The sequence below is a fragment of the Pithys albifrons genome, chromosome 3 (assembly GCF_047495875.1).
Source record: "Pithys albifrons albifrons isolate INPA30051 chromosome 3, PitAlb_v1, whole genome shotgun sequence".
In the NCBI taxonomy this organism is placed as follows: Eukaryota; Metazoa; Chordata; class Aves; order Passeriformes; family Thamnophilidae; genus Pithys; species Pithys albifrons.
The window spans coordinates 20,248,020-20,263,458 of record NC_092460.1 but is presented as its reverse complement, the minus strand read 5'-3'; the positions used below and the strand labels follow the sequence as shown (position 1 = coordinate 20,263,458).

Here is a 15,439-nt window from a genome sequence, read left to right as displayed (position 1 = left end):
ACAGGGAAAGAAGAGGAGTACAGCAATGAGGGCAATAACCCACATTTGATAAGGTTTATGACCATGATAACATTCAAAAACCTGCACAGATGCACATCATACAGATGGTTACTTATCTAAATCCCACCTGTGAAGCCCTGAAAAGAACCCAGAAAAAACTTACAGGTGCCACTTACAGATAAAATAGTTGCACATTATCTACTGCAGCACTGAACAGCTGCTCACAAACAGCACAGGCTTCCTGTGGCCTCTCCTCCACTACTGACAAGTCAGAAATTAGTCACAAGCCTTGAAGATGTCTGCCTAACAATGACATTATTGTCTACCTTTTTTTGGTTTTTTTTAACTACAGATCCACTGTACCATAACCTTAAATAACTGCTTCCATCACAGTGGTAAGTTACAAATACAAAATTGCAGCAGTCATTTTCCTTCCTAATTAATCCTTCCTATGATACAGTAGTTAACCATATGTGGTTCTTAAAGTTTCATTGTTAACAAGTGCAGAATGATTTAAACTTGGAGCTGTTGAAATACAGCCTATGAACCAAACCAGAGGTGGCACTGAAAGCAACACCCATACTAATGTGTCACTGAGGGTCAACCTCACTGACCCAGGAGCAACTGTGGAAAAAACCAAACCAAAAAACAGCAAGGTCATATTTGCTTAAGGAAACCAACAACCCTTCTGAGAATCTGCACTGGCATGTCCTGGTTGCAGCTGGGAGAGAGTTCATTGTCTTCCTACCAGTGGCATAGTGCTGTGCTTTGGGTATAGTATGGGAATAATGTTATAGAATCACAGAATCCCAGAATTGTTTGGGTTGGAAGGGACATTAAAGCTCATCCAGTGTCACCCCTGTCATGGGCAGGGACACCTTCCACCAGCCCAGGTTGCTCCAAGCCCTGTCCAACCTGGCCTTGGACACTCCCAGGGATGGGGCAGCCACAGCTTCTCTGGGCACCCCGTGCCAGGGTCTGCCCACCCTCACAGGGAAGGGATTCCTCCTACAATCTAAACCTACTCTCTGGCAGTGTGAAGCCATTCCCTCTTGTCCTGCCTCCAGGCTCTTGTAAATGGTCTCTCTCCATCTTTCCCATGGGCTCCCTTCAGGTACTGAAGGGATTAATAAGATGTTGACAACACAGTCATGGTTTAGCTGTTGCTGAGCAGAGCCTGTCCTAAGTCAAGGACTTCCCAGTGTCCCACACTGTGCCAGTGAGGAAGTGCACAGGAAGGCAGGAGGGAACATGGCCAGCACAGCTGACCTGAACTGGCCAAGAGGTTATCCCATACACACAACGTTGTGACCAGGAGAGAAACTGGAGTGAACTGAGCACTGCCCACTGCCTGGGGACAGGCTCTGCATGGGTCAGTAGCTGGTGAGAACTGCATTGGGCATCACTTGTCTTCCTGTCTCTTTTTGTTGTCTGCCTTGTCATCACTATAATTAAAATATTTTATTTCAATTACTAAACTGTGCTTATCTCAATCCACAGGTTTTTCCTTTTATTCTGATTCTTTGCCCCATCCCAGCAGGGCAGGGGACATGGAAGTGAACAGCTGGGTGGCCCTGGGGTGCTGGCTGAGGTTAAACCACAATAACATACATCCCCTTCGCTTCTTTAGGTGCTGGTAAGTTTAAGAGCATTTGTTTTAAACAGTATGTGATTTGTATATACACAAAAATATATGTGTATATACAACACATAAGACAAAGACACATCAATATCACCTGGCACTGCAGTGAGTGCCCACAGAGATAAGAGGATTCTTCAGGTTACAAAAAACTAAAACCTTAAATACTGGTAATATTCCTGCACTCCTGGACATGACTGGAATATTCGAAGGTCTCTACAGAAATCTATGTGTTAGACAAAGTGACTGGAGATACAGCAATCCCAACAGGAGCACTGCTGGAACTCCAGGAGCAGTGCCAGGCACTGCACTGCAAAACTCAAGGATAATTGCTAAATTCAAGACTAACTTCAAGCTGATAGTACCCACTTTAACACAGAGTGAAGACTGGCTGGTGCCATTTCCTCTAAAGCTGACACAAAAAGTGCAACTCTGGACTGCTCTTTTCTCTCTCTCAGGAGCTCTTCCTATCACAGCATTTTGGTGCCAGCACAACAGGACAAGCTCGGAGACAGCACAAGTTGGAAGCTGCAGAGTGGCACAAATCTAATTAAGTCTAAGTGGTAAGACTAAAGGAATGTAAATTAGAACCAGATACACATCAGCTTCCTCACAGGCAAGTTGCACTGAATCAGACTTCCTCTGCATTCTCCAAATCCAGCCCAACATTCCTACCCCATGGAACTGAAATTCAAACTAGTCTCTCAGGCAATAGTTAACCAAAAAGAATGCATTTAAGCTTAAGAAAATTGACAATACATAATCAAAATATATTTTAAAATACAGGCAAACAGGTTGAGCTTTTGCCTTTTCTACAAATATATGTTAGTTTGCAAGAGAAATGCCCCAGATCAAAATCCTCAAGGAGCTCCACTACTGTTCATTTTACCAGTAATAGTCAATAACTGTGACAATCAACCAAATCATCCCTTTATAGGGACACCTGCAAAAACCTGGTAGTTATCCAGTAGCAAAGTGTACATGAAAGACAGCAAACCCAACATTCATTATGAAGCCCTGAGAATGCTCCTCAGGGTATGGAACCTTCATTTTATGAACTGAGATGTGAGCCACTGCCTTCTTGACTATATGAATACACACACAAAATGTGGGATTTGTTGTCCAAATATGCTGTATTTGTTTACTTTGCAACTTGAGTGAGTTGATTAACAACAATAAATTAATTATTTTATTTAACATTCAAGACAATTGCTTTTCAAAAATATATACAGAATAAAAGAACAAAGACCAACAGAGAAGAAAAGCCAAATTCATCTTGAAGGGTGATTTTGGTCACAGAAGCTACACCAAAAGCAGTTTGAAATCCAAACCACTGTTTTCCTATTCAGCGCCTATTCAGGCTGATACCCAAGATGCACACACTCCCTGAGTGCTCACCCTGCTCATACAAACCTGGACAAGACATTCATCACTACCCATGCAGGTAACAATTTGATCTACAAAGTAGCACAGCAGTTTGGCAGAACTGAAATAAGTATTCTAACATGACTTAAGCTCTTATCATGAATGGTAAAAGCAGAAATAGTCCCCAAATGATGGGCTGCCACTGACATCACCATGTTAAATCCTGTAATCACCTTTACTAGCAGTGAAAGCAAAATGAAGTGCTTGTTACTAATGACAACACATCCCACCTGGTGCTTTCTATGAAATGAAATTTTTGCAACCCACTCATGGCCACACAGTTACATACTCTTGAATGAGAACATGACCAATACTAGTAGAGAGTGTGAGTTCTCAAACTGGCCTTAGTTTGACAGCAGTTCCATTACAGCATTTTGTCTACTAACAATTCAAATACAATTGGGAAAAGAGGGGGACCTTCACACGAATTGTTAATTTAAAATAACAGGAATGTTTCTGTCTTTCACATTAACAAATTTAAATGCAACATATTGGGTTTGCCCCTGAGGAGGACAACCTCTGAAGGGTTCCTGACATTCTCTGCACATCCTGGATTCAGTCAAATGTGAAGATGGATGGAGCCAATGTCTGGGCTGACACACAGTGCAAACACAAAGCGTCTGGATCCAGCCAAGCAGAGAACTGAATTTCAGACTTACGTTTCTCATCATCAGCATGTACCAGAGATGCTGCTCTCGACAAAACATCCAATGGAGTCTCCATTCCCCTCTGGATCCTGGGAAACAGAGAACCAGAGTTACAGACAGTAAACTGAGAGTCCTTAAGGCAACATACCAGGTGCTGCATTACCCATGCAGAGCAGACATACATCAGTTTTTACAGAAGGAATGAGTAAGAGCATGACAGCAAAAAGAATCAAAAATCCAAGTTTCTGCTGTTCTTGTTCATGTTACACCAGCACAGGATTGTTAAAACTAAGTCATTGCTTAGTCTTGAAAACAAGGAAACACTGGAATTAGCTTTCCCACCAACTACTCACCCAAACAAATCAAAGACCAAATTCTCAAGTACTGAAGCTGATGACTGCTGCTCACAGATGCTGCAACAGGGTTACCTTCCACATGCTGTGGGTTTTATCCCGTGTGCCTTCCATCCCAATAAAGAGCTACTTGAGACAATATCCAAAGATGCAACTCCTGTGAGTGAAGGTGACAGCTGGCCTGACCACCTGAGCACGAGGCTGCTTTAGATCCACAGGATTCAATAAACTTGACCTCCATATCTCTCCGACATCCCAAGGAGAATAATTCAACGTTTATAACCCATTGTTAGATTTTTACTAATGAACATACAGTTGAACTCTGGGTATGTGCATACACAGCAACACAGACAGAGAACTGTAACTTGTGTAATCACACACCACAGCAGCTGCTTTTCCCTGGGTTCAGCCCCTTCCAACAAATAATTCCCATACACAAAAAATGAATCCCACCACATTAAAAATGTACATTTCAGCACTACACCAAGCAAGACTCTCCCACAAAACCAGTGGTTGTATTGCAGCTTACATAAACTTCTCAAAGTTTCACATAGGTGGCTTCCAAACTAAAAAATATGAAAGGAATATGATGGAAGAGAATAACATGCTGTCAAGATGGTTTTATTAAAAGGCCAGCAACTTATATGTGTTTTCAAAAAAGAAGGTAACAGCATAGACAGAAAAAATGGAGAAAGAGAAGAAAACCAGAACACCTAACCGTTTTGTTGGGGTTTTTTCCACCAAAAACTCTCCACAATCATCTGTCATAAAAGCTGTTTACTGTAACTTAACTTTACAGTATAATCTTTAAAAAAAAAAGTAGTGGCAACTCCAGAAATCTCAAACACATGTATAACATGTACATAGACTTAACAACAAGCATATGTTTGGGAAGCAATTTCCTTGACTTTGCACTAAAACAATAAACTTCACTATCCTCCCTCCTCTTCCTAAATAAAGTCAAAGACTTTAAAAATAATCAAAGGTTTTAAAGCATAATGGAAAGGATTTTGAAGTATTTCTAAGTTTAAAAAATATATTTTTAAGTTTAATCCAGTTACATTTCCACAGAACTATACAAGAGACAAACTGGAAATAACAAAGCATAGCACTTCAGCACTAAAACAAGCACTTTCCCTTCCTGTCAGAACCAGCTTTTGCTCAGGAACAGTATTTTAACTAAGCTTCTAAAGTCAATGAACTCTTTCATCTAAAGACAGTACCTGTGGGCAAGAGGTTTTAGAAAACAAGATCTGAGCCTCTTATTTGACTATTAAATCTCTTCATATCTTGTCTGGCCACATTCTCCTCCAAACCAAAGCACAGATTTGGCAGAGTGGGTTGCTGGAGAAACCTTCAGCATCGCTCCACTTTGATCCCTGAGAACCTGGTGCTTAGTTTCTTTCTTGCTCTTTGTTTTCTTGGGCTTTAAACAACACATTATTTCTCCTCAGACTGTTGATTACTGACCCTCTGACACAAATTCCTCTAGCAGAGTGAAAATTCAGTGGGCAAAGTGACTAAAATACATCTGATCAGGTGATGCAGCGACACCAAACTGAAGCTAATTCGTGATTTAGTGCCAAGTTTGTCCTAAATTTCAAAGAGGTTAATACAAACCACTTTAGTCAACTCCTTAGGAAAATAAAAACCAAAAACAAGCACCTCCTGATAAAGAACAATGCAAGGGATGGTAAAATGCCTTTTATTGAAAACAAGTTGCTTTTTTCTCTAAGTTTTTCAGTAAATTTCAACTAATAGGAGTAGCAGAGGCCCAATCCCTTTCCAGAACATGTTCCTAGTAAGTGAATTAGCTGGTGACAGAAACCTACATTGAGAGAAGGAAACAGGGACCAAGTCTTAATTCTGTTCAGGAAATTAGACACTCTAAAAACAACTTCTCTATAAGTGGCCTCAATATAGTTTTGCAGCTTTGTATATTATTAAAGTCCATATCATGAGGGAGCAGCTGAGATGTTCGTGTGCAATCAGGGCCTTGTGCAGAATGCTGAGTTCATCCAAGAGCTGCTTTGAAAGGAGAGCTGCAAATCCCAGGCTGCAATACCACGTATTCTGTGATACTGAACATATTTACAATTAAGAAAATTACCTTCAAGGAGATATAAAAATCCTGATTATTTTTAAACAATATTAAATACCACTCTATCTCTAAATTAGACTAACAAGTCAGCAATAACAGTTTAGAAAGAAATAAAGGTTGTCTATGAGAAGGAGAGGAAGGTTCTTCTCTTAGACAGCTCAAAGCTTAAAAACCTAATTTGATCTGGGCAAGGTCAGCAACTGCTGCAGCTTTGCCAAGGCTGCCTTCAGAGAACAGCCCAGGAGTCCTCAGGAGGAGTCACCTTTCAGAAATACAGACCAGGCCTGCATCAATGCTGGATTTTTATGAGTATCCCCATCAAAACTCAGTTCTATCTAATGTGCAAGTGCTTTTCTGCACCCAGATCTGGTGAGGGAAACAAGTGTCTAGTGAAATAAAGGAATAGAGTTGAACCTCCTTTGGTTAAGTTTGATTTAGACACAATGGAGACAGTTTCTCAAGTATCTTACTTTTACAAACCCTTAACTGTTACATATAAAGAGACATGAGCCAAAAGCACTTTTACAAGCATTTAAGATATTTTTATCTCCTGCAATTTCAAATAATAGTTTAGTATCTTACTCGGTCCTTTCATTTATCAGCCCCTGCTCCCACTGCACAAGCCCCGAGCCTGTCCCATCTGCACTGCAGCACAGACACACCCTGGGCAGGGGAAGACACAGGAGGTGAAATCAGATACAATGTCTGAAAAGACAACTAAGTTACCAAGCACTGATCCACCTGTAAGTTTTTTATGCAGCACTTGAAACACACATCAGTGTAATGAAGCAGCCCCTTATTTTCCCTCTTCTTTTCATATTTTTGAACATTCCAGACACATAACAACTACCCTCAGCTTTGCAAATGCTTGCTCCCTTTTTATTTTTTTTCTTTGGAAGACTGTGGAGAAATTAAAGCTTTTGAAAATGAAGAAGTGACTTCATGGATTTATACAGCACATTCCAGGCATCAGGAACAGCATGCATGGAAAATCCTAAAGTTGCTTGTTTGAAATTCAGTGAACAGACAACGAGAACCACTCAGCCTGAACAGAGACACAACTATTTAATCCCATTGAAGTTAATATTCAGGGCACATCAGGAAAGATTTGAAATAAAATGAAGAATTTTACATTTGATTTTTTAAAAAGGGTATAGCAAAGGGACGGAAAGGAAAGAAAAACATGGCAGATGATGTTTGGGCAGTACTCTTATTAAGGAGATACGATGGCTTTTGTCTAGGATGGACTTAAAACTTGGAGCTGAGGCAACAAGCTAAATGACAGAAACGAGGCCAAAGGGTGATGAGAACAACAGACACGTTGGGCAGGTAAGGAAAATCCGAAGAATGTTGACATAGTTTGGATATGAAAAGCTAAAGTGAAGTCACATCCATGACAATACCTGGATTACAGGTCTGACTGACAGAACAGCAGCAGAGCCGCTGCAAACACCTTCCTAAGGAACACCTGAAAGGGATCGCTCAAACTTGCTGAGTGTGAACTAGAGACAGACAAGGAGGGAAAGGCTGAACCCTCCAATGGGGGAGAGAGAAGTCCAGCACTTGAATTGCCATCTGGTGAAATACAGAGATAAGGTTGGAGGGAGAAAAGGAGGATTAACAAGCAAAGCCCATTGTAACAATGAAAAAGTGATTCAACAATGACAAGACACTGGAGAAAAAAACAAGCCTAAAGTGAACTAAGTGTAGATAAACACAAGCATAAAGAAAACAAAATTAACTGAGGAATATGGACAAACAGGTCAAAAGCAGCTCCCACCTGGGGAGATACAGGCAAAGTCCTGCCCAAATTCATAACCACAAGTGTCTAGAGAGAGAGGGACTCAGCTGATTTCCATGGTAGAAAGCAAAACTGATGGGGAAATCCAGGCACAGCTCATCAGCACAATCAGTAAGGCCACAGAGGAAAGGAAGATAAAGCAGCACTTTCATGCAAAATAAGTAAATACCTTTCATTTTTATTATAGAAGAGAGTAAATCAAATTTGCAACATGAATGAGAATAATGATAAGCACAATATATGTTCAAACTGGACACAATACATTTAAATTCCTGCAACTGCATTTAGAGCAGAGCTTCTACTTGTGGGCATGTAAATCCTGTGCTGAGATACCCATGTGAAGTGGTAACTGCAAGTGCTCAGTTTGGGTCATGATTTACAACTCACGGTGCTCAGAGTGAGTTCAGGCTACTTGGCCAAGGAATCATCAAAATACCACTTTTTAAAGAGAAAAGTTATTTATTCACTACTTTGGAGGTTTTCAACCATGATGGCTCTGCATGTGGAAAATGTGTTTGAACAGGCAAATCTTCAAACAGAAACAACAATTTAATTCACCACAGAGAAAATTATAATAAGCTTAAAGCAGAGCTTTGGCATTATACCTTGTGCCTTTTGTTGTCTTGTTGCATAAATACTCCTTACCAAGGTAACATTCCAAGAAGAAAGCTATCAGCAACAGTGCTTGAATTGAAAGCTAACAAACCTAAGAAATTAAAGGTGGAAAAGTCCAACAAGACCACTCAGTCTATCCTGTATGTTACACACTGTGCTGCAAACATCCTATGAAACATTTAACTATAGTAGAACTGAACTAAAGCTCCCTTTTATAATAGAAAACTTCCAAATGTTTCTGAGAACAAACAAATTAACTAATGCAATATGGAGATGCTGAGAAGATTATCAGAGCTACACATATGTAAATGAAACCTGACACTTGATGATGTGAATGTTCTTAATTAACGGACCCCAAAGCTGTGCACAGTGATTTTCTACCCTGTTTTAGTACCCTGCACCAGAACACCCCATCCTTGCTCCCCACAGTGTGCTGGAGATGCTGGAGATTCAGCAACAACTGTTCCAGCCCACTATTTACTTAAAAAATGCAAATGTACAACAGACAGACCCAAATTCAACCAAGAGTCTAATGGGCCAGATCTGTGTCTTATTTGTGAATAAAAGTAGTTCTTGTAAGTGATCCCCAAAACCTGACAGCCTAATCCCAAATACTGAGATTATAATGAGAAGAAAGAGATGTAGGGAACTTAAGGAAAACACACTTTCACATTAGAAATCTCCTCACAAGATCACAGGCAGGAAAACACAAATAAAGGTTTAGAATTCTGAGGAACAGCCTTTAAAAAGTGTATTATTAAGGCAGGAGAGGCAGATTGTTGTCAGATTTTATACAGCTTTGGATGTAAAGGCTCTCAGTACCACTGCCTGTAAAGAGGTTCACTCAGGTCTCACAGCTTACAGTTTGTTTCTCTACGAGTAACGCTCTTTAAACAACCCTCTGTTCTAGAGTTAGAGAAAATCCAATCAGAAATATTACCCTGCAGGAGAAATCCTGGAGCTCTTGATCAGCCAGTCCTCTTTGGTTTAATTAAAAAAACCTTCTTGTTCCTGATAAATCCCAACACAGCGCAAGGGAAGCGACTGGCTTCAGGAATCCTCACACATCAATGGGAACAGCTGTTAAATCGCCATTCATCGGCCTCCAGAAAAGGAGAGCACTGGTGTCACACGCAGATAGCTTAACCCTCCGAATTAATTCCTGCTGATTGCATGTGGGGAGCGCACAGCGAGCGCGACCCCGCTCTGCACACAGCGAGCCAGAAACGGCCCTGCACACAGAACACATGGGACGCCGAGGCAAAGCCTTCCCGGCGCCCTCGGGACTCATTCTGGAAGGTTTCACCTCTGCTACAGACACGATCCCAGGGATTTCCCGGCAGGAACCCCCCGCGGTGCGGAGCCCGAATGTGCCCGCTCGGGTGCCCAGGCCGCGGGACACTGTCCCGGTGCCGCCCGCTGTGCCCGCGGCGGCCGCAGCCCCGGGACAGCCCCGGGACAGCCGCGGTGGGTCCCGCCCGGCTCCGCGCCCGTCCCGCCCCAGCGTCGGGGCCGCCCCGGGGGCAGCTGCGCCCTGTCCCGGCGCGGCCCGCCCGGCGCTGCCGCTCACCCGCTCACTCACCCGCGCTCCGGCGGCAGGACGGGCAGGACGGGCAGGAGCGGCTCCCGCGGGCCGGGCCGGGCCGGGCGGGGCGGGGCGGGGCGGGGCGGCGGTGGCGGAGCAGGAGCGGAGCGGCGACCCGAGCCCGGCCCCGCTGGCCCCGCACTGGCCCCACTGGCCGCGCTCGCTGCGGGCTCGGGGAGGAATCCCAGGAATGATGGAATGCTGCGCCGAGCAGGTGGGAGCGCGGGGCGGCCCCATTGGCCGGGCCCGTATGACGTCACATAAGTTGGGTAATGAGGCGCTGACGTCACATCCTCGCAGGTAGGGAGGGCGCGCCAGGCCCCGCCCCAGGGCGGCGCTGGGAGGGCGCGGGTTCGAGGCCCGCGGGGCTGAGCTAAGCTGCGCCGTCCCGTGCCCGCTGAGGCTGGGGCTGGGGCCGGGGATGGGGCTGCCGTGCCCGCCCGGTTCCAACCCCCGTTACAGCGCTGCTCAGCACTGCAGGAAAACAAAACAGCTTCTCTTCACCGAGCACCGTGTAAGAGCAGAAGTGCAGCACGTGCGCCCCGGGGAAACACACCGGTGGTCGCACGGCCGAGGGGCGGCACAGGCGGGGCAGGAGCAGGTGCCGGGAGCCCCAGGGCGGTGCAGCCAGAGGGGACACGGCCCCCGTTCCGCGCGGGGTGACCACAACTGCTCCGAACGGACCCGTCACTTCGTTTCCTGTTCACTGCTCGCACTGCAACGGGCTTTTACACAATCCCTTCTCGCACTTCATATGACTCACTCAGCCGCGGGAGGAACTGCCAACAGTCAGACTTGTGTGAAACTAAAGCTGAGCTATCGCCACGGTCAACAAATCTCTCTCTACACTTCCGCCTGCAGAGCAGCAGCTCCGTGTGCGACTGCAGAAGGTCTCAGTGTCTGCCAGGAGTCAGAGGGACCCGGTCCTCAGTACTGGCCCACTGCAAAAAGCCAGGAGTGCACCTCCTCTCACCAGCCCAGCACCCCCCGAACAGCACACACTCGGCCATTCCCACTACCTTGCACCAGCACTTGTTCCAAATTTTCCATCTCCAATACTCAAGCAATTTAGGAGCATGTCTTGCCTGTCTTGAGTAATGTTATCAAAATCAAACTATTTTGGAACAGCTTGTGCATTTGAAAAAGCCACTTCTCAGAAGACAAAGTAAGGCTTCCAATGCACTCTGAAGAACCTGGGAATGCTGTTTGTGCAACAGGCATTTAACTTGCAGAACTTAATTACAGAGCAGAAGATATGGGAAAGTGCTGTACTGATCTGGTGTTCACATGGAACATCAGTCATCACATGGAGGGACAGGTCCAATAATGCTGCATTTTAACTTCACAAGGTTCTGAGGGTGCTTCGGGTGGTTCTTGGAGTGCATTGCAAAGGGTGAGAATGACAGAATATGCTGCGTTAGGAGGGACCCACAGGGATCATCCAGTCCAACCCTCAGCCCTGCACAGGCCCATCCCCAAGAGTCACCCCCTGTGCCCCAGAGCATCATCCAAACACTCCTGGAGCTCTGGCAGCCTTGGGGCTGTGCCCACTGCCCTGGGGAGCCTGCTCAGTGCCCACCACCCTCTGGGGGAAGAGCCTTTTTCTAATACCCAACCTAAACCTGCCCTGACACAATTTCAAATCAGCCTGAGCCTCACAGAGTTTTAGGGCTGCAGTTTTGCAGTGGAACCCAAAAAGAGCACAAAGCAACAGAAATACAGTGTGTCAGTGGAATTCTGCTTGTGGTGTTTCTCCTACTCAGCTTCTCCTCCCCTCCCTGTGACAGACATACACACTAATGTAATGAATGCATAAGTATAGAAATGGCAGCACAACTGTCTGGGCTTTCTCAAGGAAAAAAAAGGTACCAAGGCGCAGCAGAGTTTATTTTAGATTCTGAAACTGGGCTTTATGCATGAAATGGTGGAGGGAGTAGAGCTCCCACATGCAGCCAGAGGTGCAGCCAAAGCAGCGGCCCCGCCAAGAGGTGTGGGAGGCTGCAGGGAAGGGAACGGCCGGGAGTGAACCCACACACCCTGCTCTTGGATTCCTTGAAAGATTCAGAGCCCAGGATGGATCTGGGCTGTCCAGTTCCCATTTAAAAGTCTATCAAAATCATGCAAGAATAGCTGACATGGAAGTATTTTCATATCCTTGCAAGGACAGGTCATGAGATCTCCGGGCCACCAAAAGCTTAGCCAAAAATGCATTCCAAACATTAAATGAAATCCAGATTTAGACTCCACACACTCAGGCTATCTAGTAGAAACATTTCAGTTGTTAAAAAACTGAAAGGCATATAGTCTCATAACAATCATAAACGTAATTTCATACATATTTTTAAACCCTTGTCTATGGCATTTCTAACAATATTTCTAACAATTATAAATATATGGTAATATTTATCATTTTAAAAACATTGATATTGTATTAATAGACTACTGGAGAATGTTTTCATTACCAGCTAACAAGAACAGAAGTTTGGTGATCTAATATTTGGGAAAATAGTAGTCAAAAATAGTAATGTAAAACATACCTGAGAAAAGAAAGACATTAGAAAAAAATACATGAAATGTGGAAAACAAAAACACATACACTGGGAAAAGATCTGAACTAGACATTGGTACATGAGAATTAATTGCTGCAGACTAATTACAGGACTTTTTAATATGTATCTTTGAGAAGAAAGTCTGCCACTCCTGTGGTTTATAACTGCTGGAGGGAATAGCAGGAAGGGTTTCTTTGTTTAACAAGACAGAGCTCCTGGGATGAGGAGGAGCTTGAAAAGGAGAGGTCAAAACAGCTTTTGATCCTCTGGATACACTATTACAGCTCCCAGCAAAAGTTTTAGAACAGGATATTTCTTAAACATCCAAAGAGTCTGAGGAACATCAGCTTGCTGGGCACAGTGACCCTGTGCATTCCCCTACAGACACTGCTGGTACAGACAGACAGATTTCCCCACTGAAAGGAGGTGTCAACACTTGTTACAACCAAAAAAATGAAGTGTAAGTTGTCAATGCTGGAAATCTTTGAAAACCTTGTTGAAACTGCTGAACTCAACACATGCCAACACTCAGCAAAGCTGCTCAATGGGCAAATTCACAAATTAGTAAAGCAAAACCAGTCTTGGGTGATGAACCATATTTTGTTTGGTTCAGGGGTTAAAATTTGTTTCTCATTTTGCAAGTACTTTGCAAGAATGATATCAAAGGCTCTTTGCTGACCCAGATATCAGCAAAAATATACTTTGCTGAAACCCAAAAAGTGACTGGGATAGCTGAGGGTTCCTTGCTGAACTGTAACAAAAGCAATGCTTCAGCCCAAACACAGACACCCAGGTGAGGCACCCAAAGTATGATGCAAATCCTGGGACAGACTCCAGTTGCCACTCCTGTTCCAAATGTGTATTAATCACCAAAAATGAGTCACAGAAGGTTTAACCCCTGCAGGAGGGAGCTGGGATTGTTACTGCTGGTGCATCCCAGGTGCTGCACGATCAATGTCTCCCAACTCTTCCTGCTGTGGATGTGCAGTGAGCAGAGATTGGCCACATCCCCCAGGCCACTGAACCTGTCAAACAATGTGTGAGCACAGTGCCACAGAGAGACACCAGGATTTCACAAGCAACAAAAGCTGCCAGATCATTTCTAAGCATGGTTTGAGAGGTACCACTGTTTCACAACTTGTTTTAATACTTTCTTCTTTCTTTTAGTCTACAAATAGGAAAGGACTTGAAATTAGAAGGGAGGAAAATGAATACTAGGAAGTGCAGTTGCAGTCTGCAGGGAGATCTGATGGCCTAGTTCTCCAGACCCTATTCAACCATTAATCTTGTAATTATTATTGAAATTGAGCCTGACATCTGTTCCACAACCAACCAAGAAAAATAATATTTCCACCATAGTAACAGTTGGTTAAAAATGCCTTGGGCAAGTGTCTCCCTCCATGTGGGTCCCAACAGCAACAGCCTCACTGTTGTAACACACTGCAGGGTTCAGCAGCCACAGGTGCTCCAGGTGCAGAGGGACTCCAGTCTGGTCTGCTGAACTGTTTTTCAGTGATTTCAGTTTCTAAGAGTAGCAGCAGGGGGCACATATTGTGTTCCTTCAATCAACAATAGACGTGCAGAGCTACAAAGAGATGGTTTCTTTTTCTTCAGGTGCCCATCTAAGGATGTAACTGGTCAGGTGTTATCACTGCATGTCAGAGAGGCATTTATGGAAGTTCTTCCAGTTTCTTACTGCAACCTGATTTAGTTTTTCAAACAGCAACAATATAGTTATTTCTGTTCCAACAGACAGGAATGCATGAAGTTACATTGAGTCTGAGGAGAAGCACAAGACATATTAAATTCTGCATAGAGATGATTAAGTTGGTACCAAAAGCAAATACTTTTCCCAAAGCTATCATAAAACACCATTATTTGTCAGCATGTCATTGCTTCACAATTTGTCAATACAACTACAATGCATACCTTCCATCTATCCATACCATCTTTTACTGAAACAGGGTAGTTTTACACTAAATGACAGTAGCTTTTAAAATCATATTCAAAACACATCACACACAAATTATGCAGCCTCAGAATCAAACACCTTTTTTCCAATGTTAACACTCCTAAACTCTGAATCTGAAAGTCTTTCCTGCAAAAATCTAGATTCATTGCACTGCAACTCAAAGCTTCCTTATATAAGAACACACCTGAAGTCCAAACCTCTGTGGAACATGAGATTTAAAGATTTGAAATTTTTTTAAAGATAGTTTATTATTTCATTAGACCATAATGTGTTTAATTGCAGTAATTCCAGACAGACAAGTTGATCCAAACTGTAAGATGATGGAGATGGTTATTTATTACCTGCTTCAAGACAAAGCTTGCCCTCTTCATAATTGTCTGCCCCATCATCCAAAGGAAGATGAAAAGAGACAGTATAATGTCAGTTGGAGCAGGGTCATAACAGCAGCATAATCTTCAAGCAAACAATGAGATACTTTCAGACTCAAACAGAAATATGAACACCACTGACTCTGTTCTTTCAGAACATTTAACCACAGGCACTTTTTGCTTGCTTTGTTCTGGAAAAGATTCCACCCTATGGAGGTTCCCATAGGATGAAGATACCTGAGAAAAAAAAAGTTTTCAAAAAAGGAGTGTCAGATTAACAAATTAAAAGCGACCTTTGGTCAAACCCACTGGTTGTAATTTGTCAATGTTCTCTTAAACACTGATAAAAAGACCACAAATAGTTCACAGCAAGACTCTGAATGA

General features: G+C 43.5%; 2 protein-coding genes across 3 annotated transcripts in view; both read right to left on the bottom strand.

Moving 5' to 3' along the window:
• Positions 1-10,396, bottom strand: part of VGLL4 (vestigial like family member 4) — an 87,247-nt gene extending 76,851 nt beyond the window's left edge. Inside the window, exons 1-2 of one of the 2 annotated variants that reach the window (XM_071550903.1) lie at positions 10,164-10,396; positions 3,724-3,800 (exon numbers count right to left, since the gene is read on the bottom strand). In XM_071550903.1, coding sequence (XP_071407004.1) covers positions 3,724-3,787 — 64 coding nt within the window. In that variant the 5' untranslated portion in view covers positions 3,788-3,800; positions 10,164-10,396. Of the gene's footprint in view, positions 1-3,723; positions 3,801-9,521; positions 9,856-10,163 lie in introns of those variants that run through there. The other variant, XM_071550904.1, reaches the window with a different exon arrangement.
• Positions 10,397-12,064: 1,668 nt separating this feature from the next.
• Positions 12,065-15,439, bottom strand: part of TAMM41 (TAM41 mitochondrial translocator assembly and maintenance homolog) — a 32,539-nt gene continuing 29,164 nt past the window's right edge. Inside the window, exon 11 of the transcript XR_011697349.1 lies at positions 12,065-15,292. The gene's annotated coding sequence lies outside the window, so the exon portion shown is untranslated. The remainder of the gene's footprint in view (positions 15,293-15,439) is intronic.